At 37.9% G+C, this 20,334-nt stretch overlaps 1 protein-coding gene across 1 annotated transcript; it reads right to left on the reverse strand.

Moving 5' to 3' along the window:
• Positions 1 to 1,317: 1,317 nt before the first annotated feature.
• LOC126284344 (protein CUSTOS-like) lies at positions 1,318 to 9,712 on the reverse strand. The gene is made up of 3 exons (XM_049983198.1): positions 9,553 to 9,712; positions 9,262 to 9,388; positions 1,318 to 2,153 (listed from the first exon to the last, which is right to left on the reverse strand). The coding sequence occupies exons 1-3, from the start codon at positions 9,641 to 9,643 to the stop codon at positions 1,631 to 1,633; spliced, it is 741 nt and encodes a 246-aa protein (XP_049839155.1). The 5' UTR covers positions 9,644 to 9,712; the 3' UTR covers positions 1,318 to 1,630.
• Positions 9,713 to 20,334: the final 10,622 nt, after the last annotated feature.

Below are 20,334 nucleotides of genomic sequence, written 5' to 3' on the forward strand. Positions count from 1 at the left end.
GATGTCATATGTGAAGTCAATAATTATGATTCTTTGTCAAAAAGACAAAAGCTCACAGATGCCATCCACGTCTTCCATATGAAGCCCTACTGCAATCCGGAGTTGCAGGCTTATGAGAGGTTCAAGGAAACTGAAGACCCATTGAACAAACGCGAAGCTTCGACACGAGGGGCTATCTTCGATGCTCCTCACAGAGAAGAGTACATAACAAACACAATCAGAGGGCGGGGAGCTGCTAGTACCACCATACAGAAGACCACTGACAGGATCTAGATCCAGGGTGATGTAGTTGGTTTCAATGAGAACCACTGAAACACCAGTTCAAATATGATTATCAGCAATTTTTTTATAGTATTCATCGTTTCTGAAGTATTTGTTTGTATCAATAGCTGACTTTCTGTCCATCACAGTCCTCTTTTAGTTTTATGTGTAGCAGCATTTCATTGCTGACCCCACCTTTGGATTTGGACTTGATTGGGGTTTCAATTTAATATTATTTACAAATGAAAACATTAATGTACAAATAAAAAAGAATTCATTGTCAGTATCACTAGCTCAGTGTACGTACTATATATTATGGTATTGCCAGCCGATCATGATATATTCCTTTCTAAAAATTAGCCACAACAGTGACATGGCTGTTAAAAAAAAATTTGCACAAATGACATTGGCGCGGTAAGGCTATTTGTCACAGTGGCTGATGAGCCATCATGTTCAGACATGTCCTTAGCACAGCTGTGCACATTAGAAGTGGAATGAAAAGTGTACTGCACCCAAGAGACAAAAAAAAGTGTGTGCAAAAACCACAGCCAATAATGTATGCCACAAACTTCTGTCAATTAACAACATAGAAAGCTTCACAGTGTAGGCAGGTCAGTTGGTAAATCAAGTGGGTGCTTTCACCTGTGGCTCTGCCTTTGATCGTGGACACCTTCTTGCTATGTGGGAATGACCAGCAACAAACTGTCCATTCGCATGAATGGACACAGGCAGACAGAGTGTGTGTGTGTGTGTGTGTGTGTGTGTGTGTGTGTGTGTGTGTGTGTGTGTGTGTGTGTGTACCTGTCCTTTTTTTCCCCCTAAGGTAAGTCTGTCCGCTCCCGGGATTGGAATGACACCTTACCCTCTCCCATAAAACCCACATCCTTTCGTCTTTCCCTCTTTCCTGCTGAAGCAACCGTGGGTTGCGAAAGCTTGAATTTGTTAACTGCATTGACCATACTAAGGACATAAGCCCAACACGCTGGTGCGAGTTACGGATGCACAACACACTCACTGTTTAGCAACCTCTGCGCAGACATGCTCAGTCCAATGAATGCCAGTGTCAAATGTGTCGAGCATGCAGCTGTGTAATTAAGTGAGGTAATGTCTGCCATTGTTGGCAACTCTGACTGTGCAATATGAAGTTCATCTGTCCACTGTCTATCTCTCAAAGCATGCGGCTTGGACACGTGCCTGAAGCCCTCCACTCACTTTCTCAAAATAGTTAACATTTGACATTGTGTAGCATTCTATATCACTAGTGACAGGCGTGTATTATCTGTTTCAAGGTAGAAATTTTCCAGTAATGGCTAAAAACAATCAGCAGCAAATAATCAAAATGTTTTAACGATTTATTGTGATTCTACATTCATTCAGTATAATTATTTGCAAGAGCAGACACATGGATTCTTTTCTGTTTTTTATGTTTATGACTACTTTCCTCACCATTCTTTCTTTTTGTGGTGGTACTATCACTTGTTACTTTGAGTGGCAAGTTCCTGGCAGTGAATTGTTCACCATTAATATGTTCTATAGTGTGGTGTGAAACTTCACCAGACTGATCAGGCAATTTCTTTTTCATTACCTCAACACAGACACCATTTTTTACTTTTATGACTTCACCTTTTTCAAAAGGAATCCACCCTTTAACACTTTCTTTGGATGTAATCCAGTCAGATGGAACAGCAGCTTCAGAAAATCTTTCCATAGCTGCACTACTTTCATCAAAATCAACAGCTTGCTGTTTCTTGTGGCTAGTAGACACAATTATCGGATCCTCCGCAGTCAAGTACTCTGATGATGATGACAGAAGTCGAACACCACCTTTGGGTTTCTTTTTCTTCTTTCCCTGCTTTTGTTTACTGTTGACACTGGGTACTTCCTCCAGCTCGCTGAAACAAAAAGACAGAGGAATATTAAATTACAGTGGAATAGAATACTAGTCTTAAGCATCCAATACGAAACAAAGTTCTTCAATTAGGTATGAAAATCAGTGATGACTTGTGCTGTGCACAGTAAAGCCAGGTGGAATTACTGGTTATCAAGCCTTTTTTTTAAAAAAAAAAAAACACGATAAAAAGGGCACATTATAAGATCCTAGGAGATGAGCCACACAGCAAAAGAAATGAGACACTGAGAACCTTAAGGGACTAGAGCAGAGAAAGAATGTTCTGAGAAACATAGATATTTGTGAAAATCAAATTTATGGGCAAACTACCAGTCTCATAGTTCTGAACATCTTTTTAAGCGAGTCTTAATATCCTGTACTACTTATGAAAAAAATAATGCACTCACTTTATGTTAATAAATATTAATATTTAAGATTGTATTTATTATTAATGTCAATTAATGAATTTTTCCTGTATACACTAGTGACAAAAGTGTCTAAGTTGTAAATTTGTAATTAATGTGAAACTAAATTAGAACATAAAGAACAGGTATTAAATGCAATGCAGAACCTCATTATTTTCGTTGAACATAGTCTGCGGCGCGAGGTTCAGATAAAGCTGTTGATAAACCTCCAATTATGAAGTATTACTGCTATGTACATGCCATACACATTTAAGTATCTTGTGTACCCTAGATAGCAATTGAGCAATAAAATTACAGTTTGTACTTTGCCCCCAAATGGCAATGAATAACCAAGAAACTGGTGAGATAGCGTTTTGAGAATATCCGTACATACAATGTACGGCTACAGATATAGGTGAAGCTGTTTCATTTTATTGGTCCTGTTGCCTACAAAGCATGTTATGCATAACACGTTTGATAAATCAAGTTATAAATATACAGCTAAAAGTCATTTCTGGGCATACATATTTAAGATTACTATAATACACTTTATACATAAGTATTTATATGTTGTTGTTGTGGTCTTCAGTCCTGAGACTGGTTTGATGCAGCTCTCCATGCTACTCTATCCTGTGCAAGCCTCTTCATCTCCCAGTACCTACTGCAACCTACATCCTTCTGAATCTGCTTGGTGTATTCATCTCTTGGCCTCCCTCTACGATTTTTACCCTCCACGCTGCCCTCCCGTACTAAATTGGTGATCCCTTGATGCCTCAGAACATGTCCTACCAATTGATCCGTTCTTCTAGTCAAGTTGTGCCACAAATTCCTCTTCTCCCGAATTCTGTTCAATACCTCATCATTAGTTATGTGATCTAACCATCTAATATTCAGCATTCTTCTGTAGCACCACATTTCGAAAGCTTCTGTTCTCTCCTGGTCAAAACTATTTCTCATCCATGTTTCACTTCCATACATGGCTACACTCCATACAAATACTTTCAGAAACGACTTCCTGACAGTTAAATCTATACTTAATGTTAACACTTACCATTGCCAGTCTATATTTTATATTGTCTCTACTTCGACCATCATCAGTTATTTTGCTCCCCAAATAGCAAAACTCCTTCACTACTTTAAGTGTCTCATTTCCTAATCTAATTCCCTCAATATCACCCGACTTAATTCAACTACACTCCATTATCCTCATTTTGCTTTTGTTGGTGTTGATCTTATATCCTGATTTCAAGACACTGTCTATTCCGTTCAACTGCTCTTCCAAGTTCTTTGCTGTCTCTGATTGAATTACAATGTCATCGGCGAACCTCAAAGGTTTTACTTCTTCTCCATGGATTTTAATACCGACTCCGAATTTTTCTTTTGTTTCCTTTACTGCTTGCTCAATATACAGATTGAATAACAGTGGAGACAGGCTACAACCCTGTCTCACTCCCTTCTCAACCGCTGCTTCTCTTTCGTGCCCCTCGATTCTTATAACTGCCATCTGGTTTCTGTAAAAATTGTAAATAGCCTTTCACTCCCTGTATTTTACCCCTGCCACCTTCAAAATTTGAAAGAGAGTTTTCCAGTCAACATTGTCAAAAGCTTTCTCTAAGTCTACAAATGCTAGAAACGTAGGTTTGCCAATCCTTAATCTAGCTTCTAAGATGAGTCATAGGGTCAGTATTGCCTCATATGTTCCAACATTTCTATGGAATCCAAACTGATCTTCCCCGAGGTCGGCTTCTACCAGTTTTTTCCATTCTTCTGCAAAGAATTCGCGTTATTATTTTGCAGCTGTGACTTATTAAACTGATAGTTCGGTAATTTTCACATCTGCCAACACCTGCTTTCTTTGAGACTGGAATTATTATATTCTTCTTGAAGTCTGAGGGTATGTTGCTTGTTTCATATATCTTGCTCACCAGATGGTAGAGTTTTGTCAGGAATGGCTCTTCCAAGGCCGTCAGCAGTTCTAATGGAATGCTGTCTACTCCGGGGCCTTGTTTTAACTCGGGTCTTCCAGTGCTCTGTCAAACTCTTCACGCAGTATCTTATCCCCCATTTCATACTCGTCTACATCCTCTTCTATTTCCATAATATTGTCCTCAAGTACATTGCCCTTGTATAGACCCTCAATATACTCTTTCTACCTTTCTGCTTTCCCTTCTTTGCTACAGACTGGGTTTCCATCTAAACTCTTGATATTCATACAAGTGGCTCTCTTTAATTTTTCTGTAGGCTCTATCTATCTTACTCCTAGTGAGATAAGCCTCTACATCCTTACATTTGTCCTCTAGCCATCCCTGCTTAGCCATTTTGCACTTCCTGTCGATCTCATTTTTGAGACCGTTTGTATTCCTTTTTGCCTGCTTCATTTACTGTGTTTTTATATTTTCTCCTTTCATCAATTAAATTCAATATATCTTCTGTTACCCAAGGATTTCTACTAGCCCTCGTCTTTTTACCTACTTGATCCTCTGCTGCCTTCACTACTTCATCCCTTATTTATATAACACACTTCGAAAGATGTCAGGAGCATCCATATATGCTGAAAATCTCTAAATCGACAATGACTTGCTTTAGACCCTTACGATTCTTTGTGCTTCATATTTTGAACTAATTTCGAAAGCAGAGAACAGCTATCTGGGTCTACTGATTAACAGAGGCAGGCATGGAGTGCAGGGTGGAAGAAACAGTGAAGATATTAGGTGCGTAGGACACTTATATCCTGGAAAAAATAGCTATGAAGCGCACCTGTAGGATAAAGTGCTACAATAAAAGAAAATCCTGAGTTAAACACAAATACTGACAGATGACAAAATCCAGTCACATCTTTTTGAAATTAAGTGCTGTATTATAAACACCCACATAAAAGGAAATGTTAACTAAAGGCTTTCAATCTTTTATTGTATGTCACAATAGGGTTAAGTTAATTTGAAGACATAAACCCATGTTCAGACACTTCTTACACATATGTTGTGTGTTTTATATGTACACCCTCTGCAGGACTGGATGAAGTGTAGACTTATGATATGGGTATGGAGTCAGATCGCATCACAAAATGTACCGTACTGTATCACCTATGCTGTGAAACACCACACCCTGTGTGGCCATGTGATCTATTGTCTCATACAGAAGATACTCGCAATTTAATTTACATTTCTATAATTTCATATGATCTTCTCTATGGCAAAAAAATTATATACTTGCTCCACAAAATTTTCAGATACCATATATGTGGGTGGACTGCAGATAGACCAAAATTATCACTGGTGGTAGCTACTGATGAGTTTTGAAATCTTGGTAGTGTGAATAACATGTTTAAGCTCCTTGCAGATAAAAAACAGCTTAAAAGAATTTCCCCTGGACTTTGAATTACAGCAGACCATTGTTTAAGAGAATTTCAAGTGACCAAATGTAGCCAATTGAGTTTAACGAAGTTCAAATTATTGAGTTATTGTGTACCAATGAATGAGGGTGCTCTAAGAGAAAAATAACAACACTGTCTCTGTAGAACAGTATTTCTGACATTTGTTTCACTGAGAAAGCATATGTACATAATGGTGTCACTTGATTTCCAACTTCAGCTCCCACCCCCCTAGTTTCTTATAATCAGTAAAAAAAAACAATATGTGCAAAATTTCAGCTCAATTGGACAACTACAAGATAACCCTCATTGACCAAGAAATTCTGAATTTTTGCTGTGCAGTTTCACATTATCACTAAAAAAAGCCTTATCATTTGGTATACTTATTTTCAGTAACCCTACTTTAAGACCTATATATTTACCTTGTTGTATATAATTTATATCATAATTTTATTAATACTAAAACATGTGTTAGTAAAGGCACTTCTGTAGTATAGCTCCGGGTCACCCTAATGTACATACTGTCAAATGCTGGTCTTTATTTTGTTTTCTCAAATGATACAATTACATACGAATCATGGAACAACAGCAGTACTGAAGAGTTCCTCAGCAGCACAGATGATGCCATCTGCCTGCATTCATTCTTCTACATTAACAGTACAAGACTGCATCAACCCGGTGTGAGCCTGTAGAATAGGAGCACTGGAATCCAAAGTTGTATCTGCACTGTTAGTAAGTTCAGATGTTGGATCATCGGTTTCCTCTTCAGTTTTAGTGGCATTATCAGTTGCTGTCCAGGGCTTCTTAAAACTGTTAGTTATCACGTCCACTGGAAATTCATCCCAAGCAGCAGATATGTTGTATATAGCTTCCAGTACATTCTACTGTGGAACTGTTCACAATTGCTCCTCTGCAGGATTGGCAGCCTTAATAAGTTGGCATCCATAACTACACTCTAATTGAGGCAATTATTACTGATCCAAAGGCAAGAGATGGTACATAGTGGTAAGAAGATAGTTTCCATGTTCAGAAATTCCAGGTCATCAACGTGATGTGCCAAGAAATGGTCCACAGTTGGCAAAATATTTCTTTTTGCCAAAGCCATCTGTTGTTGAACCTTCACGAGCCAGCTACAGAAGACCTAATTGGTCTTCCAAGTTTTACTGTTATTCCCATATGCGCATAGTGGATTGAAGAAGTTGATATTTTTAACACAACATGGACTGTTGTATCTTCCAATAACTAATGGTTTAAGCTTCTCAGAACCATCTGAATTACAACACAAAATCACCAACAGTTGCATTTTCCTCAGTTTCATTTTTTGTGCTTGAAAGATAGTGTTTTTTCAGGCATCAAGTTATAGAAAACATCGGATCCATCCACATTAACACACCTCTTGGGCAATACAAATGAGAGAATAATCTAGTTGAACAAAATATCAATTATCTTTTGTTGTGGACCACAGGAAGTTATGAAGCAGCATTATGACTGGCTACTGCCAACCAACTGGTAACCAACAACCAACTCTCACTGTATCCGACTACCAATGTTCAGAATAAGATGTCACAGGATCTGCATGCAATGCTACAATCATAGACACAGGTGCACTTTTACCTGACAGCCTTCTCAACTGATTTTTACAACTCATTCTTGTTGAATGCTTTACATGGGAGGCAGATTAAAACAGTAGAATGTCACTTTTCATTAAAGTATTGTTGCTTACCACTGTATATTATATCATCAGACAAAATTTTCTTTTTCTGTGGATAATGCTGCATTGAAAACCATGGATATATAAAACTGAAAAAATATTTATTATAAACAAGTACTTTTATTTCTCCCATTTAATACGAGTGGAGAGAAAGATTTTGCTATCTTTCTATCCCTCCATCCCCTTACAATCAGCAGTATTATTTTTAAAAACTCCAGTATTCATCTTAATTTAAAGAACCACAAAAAACCTAAGATTGAATGGGCAGATGAGAACTGAATCCCTCTCCTCCCCAAATAGGATTTCAACGACTTAACCACTAGGCCACCTCACTCGGGAAAGAATGCAATGGTGACCCAGCATTGCCTTACCTGCGGTGGTCAGACAGTATCCCTTCCCAAGCAATATAAGGTCTTCAAAGAGCCAACACACCAAGTTTCAACTGCGAACTGGAAATATAGTTGAGCCTGGACAAACTGTTTCCTAAATTGTTCTAGGAGAACCATGAAGCCATACATGCAGTCTTTCCCTCATCTCTATCAACATAATCAAGCAGTTCATGCCCATTCATCGGTAGTGAGTCGTACAGCACTAGTAAGCTTAGACAACCACAAGGTGGAAATAATGGCAGATTGTGTCCACTGATTGCTTAAGAGTATGAAAAAGGAACAGCTGACAGTTTACTGGTATTCTGAATTTTACAATAGTTTACATCTATTCTCAACTATAAACTATCAAAGTTATGGTCATTACAGACACTAACATATTTTACACACTCGTAGTTAGTAAATGGCAAATAGTTGCAGTTATTATACCAAAACACACAGTTCTGTTATATGAAGTAAAAGTATTACTAAGTCAAACTTTTCTGCTAATAATGAAAAGTGTATTAAAGGTGGAGTGAATGTTGCAACAATATGTGCTGTCTAAAAGCAAAAATGGGCTAACCGATCAGAAAGGATTCTCACCCTGTCAGAATGACACAGTAGGACAAAAACAGGGAACGAAATTGCAGTACCCTTTTAAAAATCCCAATATTTAACTTTATTTAAGAAACCACGAAAAACCTAAGTTGGAGCCAATATTTGTGTCAAACATAAATCTTGGGCTACACTGCACATCAGTGTCATAACAATCAAGATTTCAGCGGTTTAATTTTCAGCATTTTTTATTGCCAGCGATTCAGTAATAACATTCTACTAGACGTGAGCACCTAAAACAAATTCAATACACAGTTCTAGCCCATTCCACTATTACTAAAATACTCTTAACATATGTAACAAAATTTAAATTATTGGAATAATAAAATATAACAGAACACTGCGAACGCAAAATGGTAATAATAGGCAATTCAACAATTACCTCTACCTCTCAAAACGCTAGGTCTGAACTACAAAATGTATCAAATAAGAAATTCTACAGCTTTGTCCGGAATTGAAGTTATGTTTCAATATATATGCCCTGAATTGTTACAAAAGGTTAGATGCCCAGATATTGTTCCTAAAAAATTAAAGATAGTGCTTCAAAGTTACCTGAACGATGTGAAACATACAACGATCTCCCACTGCAATTTGAAGAATTAACACTTGATTCAGTTTCACGATGAATACGGAGTTTCAGAACTCACTTGTCAATCATTTTCGCCAAGCGTTTTGCAACGAACGCCTGGAATTCTGGTGTTACTCTCAGTGCGTTAGGCTGTTCAGTCTTCTCGTCCACTGATATTCTGTTAGATGGTTTTTCATCTCGTCCCTCTGCAATTTAACATTAACATTTTACCACAGTATTTCTCAGCTCCACACAGAAGTGGTTTGTAAACATACTGAAACAAAAATTGTCGCTCATCACGGAGAATATGAAATTAAAGACGTCCACCGCAAAATGAATTGTCATACAATAATCACATTATTTTAATTACCCGTAGCGTCTGATTTGCTACTGAACATGGAGACATCTAGTGCATCTTTGAGTTGCTGAATGTTTTCGTCTTCTGATGATTCAGAACTCATATTTCCACTGTCACTGTATCCCTCTACTTCAAGCGGCTCTTCACGACAACAAACACAACACACACTTCGTAAATTTTTTGTCAAAGAACATCGCACCAAAGACATGTAAATGACATGCCATTCGACCTCGCCACCTGGTGACTTCAAAGGGGCCTCACACGCTCAATAATACTGTCAAACCGACAATATATTGATCGTCTGAGGGCATTTATTTACGTATTGTCATTACTAGAAATATCGATGAGAAGTATTCATGGAAACCAAATTATTTTCAATATTGTCGATACATACGTGTGCGAGGCCGAGTGTTGACGAATTGACAACATTCGCTTTTCAGATATGGGCTCAGCTTTTTTTTATTTTTATTTATTTATTTGGTCCTGTTGATTACATATTATACAGCTAGTGTACAAGTAATATAGGGCAAGTCAACTGATGCAATTACAGTAGTACATTAACATTTATATATCACATTGCAGAGACATTGGTTTATTTTGCAAGATCAATTACTTGCATGCAGTATTAAAGCCTGCATTATGCCAAAAACAGTTTAAGTGATTATTTAAAATAGTAGAATAAGTGACAGTGCATTATGCTGCTGACATATATAAGGAAGTAAATTTTCTTCATGGTCGTGGTTTGAATGAATACAAGTTTTAACTGCATTCCTTAACAAGAAGCTTAAGTGAATACTCAAGAGAGTGGGATACAGGGGAGTTGACATTTTCTCATAATGAAACAGATAAATTTACATTTTATCACCACAATTTCAGTTAAACTACAAGTAACAGCATCACACTTTATCTTTAAGGGAATGCTTTTCTTAGGCAGTTTCCCCGCACTCTTGTACATCATAACTCTAAGTATTCTTTCATTTTATAAAAAGTTTGTTTGGTGAGAAATAATTTTAGTTTCCTTTTGAAAATCTGTACATTATTTATTTCCTTTTTTATATTGATGGGGAGCTTATTGAAGACCTTTATACCTGACTCAGTAACTCCCCTATGTACTTTAGTGAGAGATGCACCTCCCTTGTGTCATGGTTGTGGATGTCACAATTTTTCTGAAACAGTTTCCTGTTGTTGGCTACAAGTAACATCAGTGAGTATATATACTGACCTGTGATGGTAAGTATCCTGAGAGAATTGAAGAGACCTCTGCAAGATGTCCCATTAGGGATCCCACATATTAGCCTCACTGCTCGTTTTTGTATTCTGAAGACTTTTTCAACACCTGCAGCATTTCCTCAGAAGATTATGGCGTAGGAGAGAACAGAATGGAAATATGCAAAGTATGACAACAACATTATTTCTCTGTCTACTAACTGATGGAGAGCTCTTAGTGCAAAGGACGATGAGCTATGTTTCTTGACCAGCGGATCAAATTGTTCTTTCCATCTTAGGCAACTGTCTATCTGGATACCTAGGAATTTTGTATGTGTTTCATTAATTTTGTGATTGTTAACATGTATTTCAGGAGCTTTAATGTTTTTATTTTTTGTCAGAAACTGTATCATATTGGTTTTTGAAATATTTAAAGTTAGGCTATTCGCAGTGAACCATTTGTGTACTTGAGTAGAGACTGTCATGGCTGTATCCTGCATTGTTGAGTTTGGTCCTTTTACGAGGATACTTGTATCGTCAGCAAACATTACTATTTTTGCTCTGTTGTTAATGTGATTGGTAGATCACTAATGTAGATCAGGAAAACTAATGGCCCAAGAATTGAGCCCTGTGGGACTCCATACTTTACATTTCCCCAGTCTGATGTTAATGCTGTTCCTGTCCCCATTAAGACAACCCTTTGCTTCTTGTTCTGTAAGTATGATTCTAACCAAGCCAAAGATTTGTCTTTAATGCCATAATGTGGATGTTTTTTTAAGACTGTGTTGTGATCTACACAATCAAATGCCTTGGCTAGGTCACAAAATATCCCCACTGGATACCTTTTGTAATTTAGTTCACCCAAAATTTCATGTGTGAGGTTAAATATAGCTCTGTCTGTGGAAGAGCCCTTACGAAAGCCGAATTGTGTAGAAGCCAGTAAGCCATTTTGTGTAGTGTGACTATAAATCCTATCATACACTATTCTCTCAAATACCTTAGAGAATACTGGCAGCAGGGAGATGGGCCAATAGTTGGATATTTCATCCCTTCCTCCACTTTTGTGGATTGGCATCACTACTGCATGTTTTAATCTATCTGGGAACATACCACTTTCCATAGATTGGTTACACAAATAGCACAATGCATAACCGACAAAGTCTGCGCATGATTTTAGAATCCTACTTGATATGCCATCGTATCCACAGGAATCTGAGTTTTTGAGTGATTTTATGGTTTTTTTTCAATTTCTTTAGGGGTTGTACTTCTGAAATGAAGTGCTACTTTAGATGTTATTTGCATGTGGTTAAGTAGTTCAATAGCTTCTGTGGGAGCCTATTTATTATGGTTCACTGTTTTTTCAGCTACAGAAAGGAAAAAAATGTTGAAATCTTAGGCTGCAGCTTTGTGTTTATTATTGTCAGGTTTTATGTTCCTATTTGTTTCATTTTTTATTATGTGCCATATGGTTTTTATTTTATTGTTTGAGTTGCTAATTTATTGTGCATAGTGCAACTGTTTGGCCCTCTTGATTACACTTGTTAGAATTTTACAGTATTTCTTGTAATGTAACTTTACTGCTGGGTCTGTACTAGTCCTCTGTTGTACATACAGATGTCTCTTTTTGTTACATTATATTTTTATGCCTGTAGTTAGCCACTCGTTCCTTTTACTACAGGTTGGTTTGATTTTAATCTGTCTTTGGGGGAAAGAAGCTTCAAAATGTTTAAGGAATAAGTTCAGAAATGAGCTGAACTTCTAATTCACTGTGTCAGCCTGGTATACTTCCTCCCATTGTTCATGGCATAAAGTATTTTTGAACAAGCAAGTAGATTCAGCATTTATTGATCTTACGTGTTTAACTTGGTTACAATATCCATGTGTTGTTTTTCTGCTGTCAAGTTTTAGGGTTGTCATTTGACCGTCATGATCAGACAGACCATTTGCTTCATCACTTCATTGTAATTTGTGGGATCTAGGAGCAGATTATCAATCAGGGTCTTGCTGTGCCCATATACTCTTGTTGGGAATGAGATCATGGGGAGCAGATTGAAGGTTAACAGTAGTGATTCTAATAGTTTCTGGTTGTTGTTGTTTTGTGAGTAAGTTTATGTTAAAGTCACCACATACAATGACGTTACTATTGTTTCTATAAAGTTAAGTAAGAACTGTTTCTGCTGAAAGAGAAATTTTTGAATGTCTCCTGTAGGTGACCTGTAAACTGTTACTATGATCAGGAACTGTGTTTCAAGCTCTAATTTGACTGCATAACATTAAAAGTGCTGTTCAATACAATATTTAGATACATCTATAACTTGTGACCTAATAGTATTGTGTGTGTAAATTGCCACACCGCCTTGTCTTAAATTGCTCCGACAGTAGAAAGAATCAATTTTATAACTATTTAAATGTATCTGATTAATTTCTGTGGCTTCCAAGTGATGTTCAGTTAGGCAGAGCATATCAGGAATAATTCCATCCGTGTCGGCTGTTTCTTGCAGTGCAAGCATTAGCCACATGGTGCTAGTTTGTACGTGTTTTCATTTCAACCACGTTGGTCCTTAAGCGTTTCTGTTTTTCAGTTCCGTTGGAATTTGTCTTTCACAAAATGAGCTCGTCTGTGATGGTAAATTTTGTAGAGTGGTACCAGCAAAACGGATCACTGTGAAATCATTCCGAAGAAAAAGCCGCCTACGAAGAACTACTGAAAATATATCAAATAGGCTACAGTAATACAAAACTGGAAGACATGGAAAAAATAAATTATTTGTGAAAAAATTTTAGCAAACGATTAAAAAAAATGGAAGAGAGTAAGCCCTACGGTGTAACACAATAGTCGCGACACTTCCCTTCAGTTTTGTTGCCTGCTGTGCCAGCAGCGCGCCAAACGGCCAGTAAGTAAATCTGTTGAGTTCGGCGCGATCGTGAAAGCGAATAGTAGTTCTTTATTTTTGTTTGTACAATTGTTTTTTTCAAACGGTAGCGTCTTCAGCGCAATAAACTGCAGCAATAATAATAAGAAGAAGACACCTCATCTGTCATTTGTAGGTTTTCTACAGACCATGAGAGGTATATACCATCATGTTACCAACCTACATCGCCATGATTCACTAGAAGACTACGTGTATGTAAATGATTAATGTTTCGTTTTAGGAGCAGAAAATGGCTAGTGAATAGCACACGAGAAGATCTTAAGAAAAAAGACCCTGTTTATCTTTTAATATAATGTTTTCTTCGCTACACTTCGAATAAAACCAGTTCAGGAATACAGACAATAATAAATTCGTGTGCAATGCAGAACCCACACTGTTCGACATCCCAAATAAGCCAACTCAACTGACGACGAGGAGCAAACTGCCACAAAGGTTCAAAAATTCGTCTAAAACTGTAAAACACTCCTATGGCACAAAAGCAGCCATTTAAACTCTCCATATCTCAGTGCCAGATTCATCTGAATCGTTAATAAAGACCTGCTTTGACGATGACGTGGTTAGATTAAGTGCAAAAGCGTGTTAAGTGTCAGTGTGTGCAGATCGCTAGACTTCGTGCAAGACTATTATAGGACAAAGATAGTGTATATCGTTTTAAGTACAGACAGCGACAGAAGGATCAAATGAAGGACAAACAAATTTTGAAGTCTATGGGATCCTGACATTTAAAAACAGATGCCCTTGACTTGTTGTTATGTCAGGTTATGATGCCACTGAAGGAGAAATGTGCTGTAAGATGGACAGAAGAAAATAAATTGTTCGCTCTAGATTTTTTATATTACAGCACCCAGGCATACAGGTTTTGTCAGAATGTTTGATGCTTACATCAGTGCACACATTACAAAGGCATGTGGAAGGCATAAAAATAAAATGGATGTAAGTGACGATATATTCCACCTTTTAAAGCAGAAGATACAGCATTTTTCCAACACTGATTAACTAGTGAATATGTCATTGAATGAAATGTCTCTAATGGCAAATTTAACATGTGACAGCATTTCTGACAGTGTTATTAGTTTTGAGAATTTGACATTTACATGCACTGCATACTTCTCCCACTTTTGGCTGTTGATTGTCCAACTTAGAATAATATAAACATGGAGGCAAAAGGTGACAATGACTAAAACACAGTAGGCCTATCGACCAAAAATTGGGGCGTCGATCCCCGCTGCATGTAGAGATACATGTCTGTGTTTCTTATGTGTGAATCTACATGTTTTTATTCCTTTGATATCAAAGTAGTAAACCTTAGTTCTATCCAATGTCACAAGAGTTTCTTCAGGAATGTGTGTTGTATATTTATAGTTTGGGTAACAGATATTGAATTTAATTGTTGAAAGGACAAAATATAATAACGCAGTAAATGAAGCAGGCAAAAAGGAATAGAAACGTCTAAAAAATGAGATCGACAGGAAGCGCAAAATGGCTAAGAAGGGATGGCTAGAGGACAAATGTAAGGATGTAGAGGCTTATCTCACTAGGGGTAAGATAGATTCTGCCTACAGGAAAATTAAAGAGACCTTTGGAGAAAAGAGAATATCAAGAGTTTAGATGGAAACCCAGTCTCTAGCAAAGAAGGGAAAGCAGAAAGGTAGAAGGAGTATATAGAGGGTCTATACAAGGGCAATGTACTTGAGGACAATATTACGGAAATGGAAGAGGATGTAGACGAATATGAAATGGGAGATCAGATACTGCGTGAAGAGTTTGACAGAGCACTGGAATACCTGAGTAGAAACAAGGCCCCGCGAGTAGACAACATTCCATTGGAACTACTGATGGTCTGTCACAGTCCTGACACAACTCTACCATTTGGTGAGCAAGATGTATGAAACAAGCAGCATACCCTCAGACTTCAAGAAGGATATAATAATCCCAATCCCAAAGAAAGCAGGTGTTGACAGATGTGAAAATTACCGAACTATCAGTTTAATAAGTCACAGCTGCAATTCTTTGCAGAAGAATGAAAAAACTGGTAGAAGTCGACCTCGGGGATGATCAGTTTGGATTCCGTAGAAATGTTGGAACACGTGAGGCAATACTGACCCTATGACTCATCTTAGAAGCTAGATTAAGGAATGGCAAACCTACGTTTCTAGCATATGTAGACTTAGAGAAAGCTTTTGACAATGTTGACTGGAATACTCTATTTCAAATTCTGATGGTGGCAGGGGTAAAATACAGGGAGCGAAAGGCTATTTACAATTTTTACAGAAACCAGATGGCAGTTATAAGAATCGAGGGGCATGAAAGGGAAGCAGTTGTTGGGAAGGGAGTGAGACAGGATTGTAGCCTGTCCCCAATGTTATTCAATCTGTATATTGAGCAAGCAGTAAAGGAAACAAAAGAAAAATTCGGAGTCGGTATTAAAATCCATGGAGAAGAAATAAAAACTTTGAGGTTCGCCGATGACATTGTAATTCTGTCAGAGACAGCAAAGGACTTGGAAGAGCAGTTGAATGGAATGGACAGTGTCTTGAAATCAGGATATAAGATCAACAACAACAAAAGCAAAACGAGGATATGGAGTGTAGTTGAATTAAGTCGGGAGATATTGAGGGAAATAGATTAGGAAATGAGACACTTAAAGTAGTAAAGGAGTTTTGCTATTTGGGGAGCAAAATAACTGATGATGGTAGAAGTAGAGACGATATAAAATGTAGACTGGCAATGGCAAGGAAAGCGTTTTTGAAGAAGAGAAATTTGTTAACGTCAAGTATAGATTTAAGTGTCAGGAAGTCGTTTCTGAAAGTATTTGTATGGAGTGAAGCCATGTATGGAAGTGAAACATGGCCGATAAATAGTTTGGACAAGGAGAGGCTCTCAGCACTATAGGACTTAACATCTTAGGTCATCAGTCCCCTAGAGCTTAAGACTACGTAAACCTAACTAACCTAAGGACATCACACACATCCATGCCCTAGGCAGGTTTCGAACCTGTGATCGTAGCAGTCGCGCGGTTTCGGACTGAAGCACCTAAAACCACTCGGCCACTGTTGCCGGCTGGACAAGAAGAGAATAGAAGCTTTTGAAATGCGGTGGTACAGAAGAATCCTGAAGATTAGATGGGTAGATCACATAACTAATGAGGAGGTATTGAACATAATTGGGGAGAAGAGGAGTTTGTGGCGCAACTTGAGAAGAAGAAGGGACCGGTTGGTAGGACATGTTCTGACGCATCAAGAGAACACCGATTTAGTACTGGAGGGCAGCGTGGAGGGTAAAAATCGTAGAGGGAGACGAAGAGATGAATACACTAAACAGATTTAGAAGGATGTCAGTATCAGTAAGTACTGTGAGATGAAGATGCTTGCACAGGATAGAGTAGCATGGAGAGCTGCATCAAACCAGTCTCAGGACTGAAGACAACAACAACAATACCTTTATAGTAAGTCAGATGTGTTTTAATTGATGTAGTGAATATGGGGTGACTGAGTGAGGTGGCACAGTGTTTAGCGCTCTGGACACAGAGTCGGGAGGACAGCATTTCAAACCCACGTCTGCCCATCCTTATTTATGTTTTCTTTGGGTGCATAAATTGCTTCAGGCAAATGCCAGGATGGATAGTTTGGAAGGTCATGGCCAACATCCTTCTCCATTCTTCCCTAACCCAGTTCGACTGATGACCTCGCTGTTTGGTCCTCTCTCCTAATTCAACCATCCAACCAGTATAGGGTATATGAGTTTTGATTTGTTGGGGTTCTGGTTCCACTTTTCTGAGTTGTAGAAGTTGGTTTTATGGTATCGATAGCTGCGGTTGAGCTGTACAGGTCAAGGGAAATGTCCTATTACTGTGGTTTTGTCGGTGTTGGGGATTGCTGTAATTTAAATATTTTTGGATATTATTTGTTTTGGGATGGTACAGTGGTTTTTTGTTGTTTTATATTTAGTCTGTCCCTACCCTAAACCCTCAGTTTTCCGTGGTTGCCCTTATAGTTTCATTTTATTTTTGGAGTGAGACGTTTCTGTGTCATTTTTATTTTTGTTCTCGATTGTTGGCGTGTGTATGTATTGATGTAATCATCGTCACTTTGTATTTGGTTCCGTCCACAGTGATGATATCATTGGTCAAAGCAGATGGGTGGAATCGAACGCTACTGTAATGCTCCTTTATATTGCTTAATTGTTGTAAGATGGTGTTACCTTTCCAGGAATTTTCTTCTTATTAGGAAAATAGCTAGGAAATTTGTCTCCATTATTATTGTTGCAGTGCTTGCATTCAGAAGCCTCCCCATTTGCGATTTCAAAAGATCTCTGTTCACTCGATCACTATGTCTTGTGATATTGCCAGTAGTATTGTTTTTCAACCAGCTCATGCAGACAGCTTGTGGAGTTCCCTGTACAATGTAGACATGCAGAAGACAACATGATATTGTAATGATATTCAATTTTTGAGGCTCCAAGTTAAGGTATTTCAGGAATATCATAAATTTAGAGATTAGGCATAGCAACATTATGAATGAAATTCGTTGTTTCTTTCTACATGTCTCTGAATTAGATGAAGATGGAAGTATTACAGAAATTTTGTCATCTGCTCCATCACCAGTTCCTGCCTCATCAGCAGTTCCTGCTTCATCATCAGCCTCCTAATCAAGAGCTGCAGCCAGACCACAACTTGGGAAATCATCAAAGAGACCAAGAAGTGGGTACGATGTTCATGTCTTAACCAGACAGGAAACAGAGGAAGAGGCAGTTGCAAAGGCTGGAGTATGAAACTCCAATCAAAAAGTCCAGAACAGTCGATATTTGCTCCAAAACACATTTCTGACATGTTACAGGCAGGGCTGATGGGACCCTTGGGGGTAACTTTAACATCCCCAGGACTGGTACATACTCAAGCAATAAATACTGTCCCTATACAAACAGAACAGAGAGCACGAAGTCAAATCGGCATTCTATATGAATGGATACTGGACTTTGAGGCGCCCAAGCGACCCTTTGTGAAAATGTGTATCTCACTTTCTTAGATGGTCTGACACTTGGAATTCTATTGGCTGAAGTTTAGTTCATGTTATTACGTACAAATGTAGCTGATAATGATGACTGGGTATCGCCACCCCGAGCGGAGCCTATTCCTCCTGCAATAGTTTTTCTTTTTTTTTGAAATAAATAATTGATGGTTTGCTCATTATTTTCAATTGCTGTCATCCTAATGTTTGTTGACACTGATTTTATATGGAAGGATGTCCCACTGATATTGCTGTTTGCCTATGTAGTTTCATCAGTTTCGATTGTATGATTGTGTTTTTCGATCTTAAAAATTAGGGGAAGGACTGCGTCTATACTGTCCTGAGTGCAGTATGCCATCGTGTAGCAGCTTTTTTTATGAATGGCTTTATGATTTATTCATATCGTTTTATTATATTACTTTAATTATGAATTTCTGTACTTGTATAAAAATTAAAGCAAATGTGAAATATCCTATTCCCTCCATTCCTTGTATCCCTGACTCTAGTTTGAATAATGTAGCCTGTATAAGCTACTACTGTAATTTGTTATTGCCATTTAATACATCTATGCTTTAATGTATTTCACAATACTATGCAGGTTGTCCTCATTAATACTGTGAATTTTGCTAATATTCATTGTCACACATGGCTAAATGTTGCCTTTTTGTTACTTCCTGTAATTTTTCTTGTATTAGACATTGTTTGGGGCACTATGTTTGGCACACCATCTGACAGGCTACTAGTTTACTTTGCTGTGGTTACCATGATTTGTTCACTTTACTGCTCCCCCCCCCCTTTTTTTGTAAAATCTTCTGCTCTTCTGCACTGTGTGCCAGTGCTCACGCAACTTGCTTATTATGTACATTGGTATGTATTCTGTAAGTGCACAATGTCACTTGTTTTGTCTTACTGTGTGGGTCATGAAGCATTTTTGTGCTCATGATGTTTATATATTTTTACAGATTATCTGATGATGGACCAAGCCTGAGATGTATAATAAAGAGTTTGGATTCAATATATCATTTCTATGGATCCCCAAGACCCATTGTTAGTGACCAATTAGCATTGTATAAGTTTGTTACATTAGTTATGTTTGTTTCCCGTATTTAGAAATGGCCTTTTCTTTTTAGCCTTGGCTTATCTGGGAGAAGCTAGGTTCACCTCTTCGCTGCATCACTATGATGTGTACTGTGGTCCACAATAAATACAGGCTAAGTGCACATCTGTGTGGCATTAAGAATGTCAGGTTCATGACCAATGATAAATACTTATCAAAACCCTTTGGTCGAATCTTTGACAGTGTAGTAGGGAAATTTCTGGGGAACGAAGGTCATTGTTTACAAGTAGCCCAGCTGGCTTCAGGGCAAGTAGACTATAAAATGATGAAGTATATTTGTTGTGTGGCTACACCACAGTGATCACTCCACAGTGTGAAGAATGCGAAATTCTCCATAACACATAGAATGTTGCCTACAAGAACCATAATAAGCGGTTGGAATCTTACAGAGAAAAAGCTATACCAATCACCTGCATTTGAAGTTCCTGCACTGTGGATTATGTTAGGCTTCCATGCAGATGTGAAAAACCAACTCTGTTCAAAGTGTAAATAAATGAAACAAATCTATTTGTACTCTAAATAACCTAACTTA

This window comes from Schistocerca gregaria, chromosome 8 (assembly GCF_023897955.1).
Source record: "Schistocerca gregaria isolate iqSchGreg1 chromosome 8, iqSchGreg1.2, whole genome shotgun sequence".
Classification (NCBI taxonomy): domain Eukaryota; kingdom Metazoa; phylum Arthropoda; class Insecta; order Orthoptera; family Acrididae; genus Schistocerca; species Schistocerca gregaria.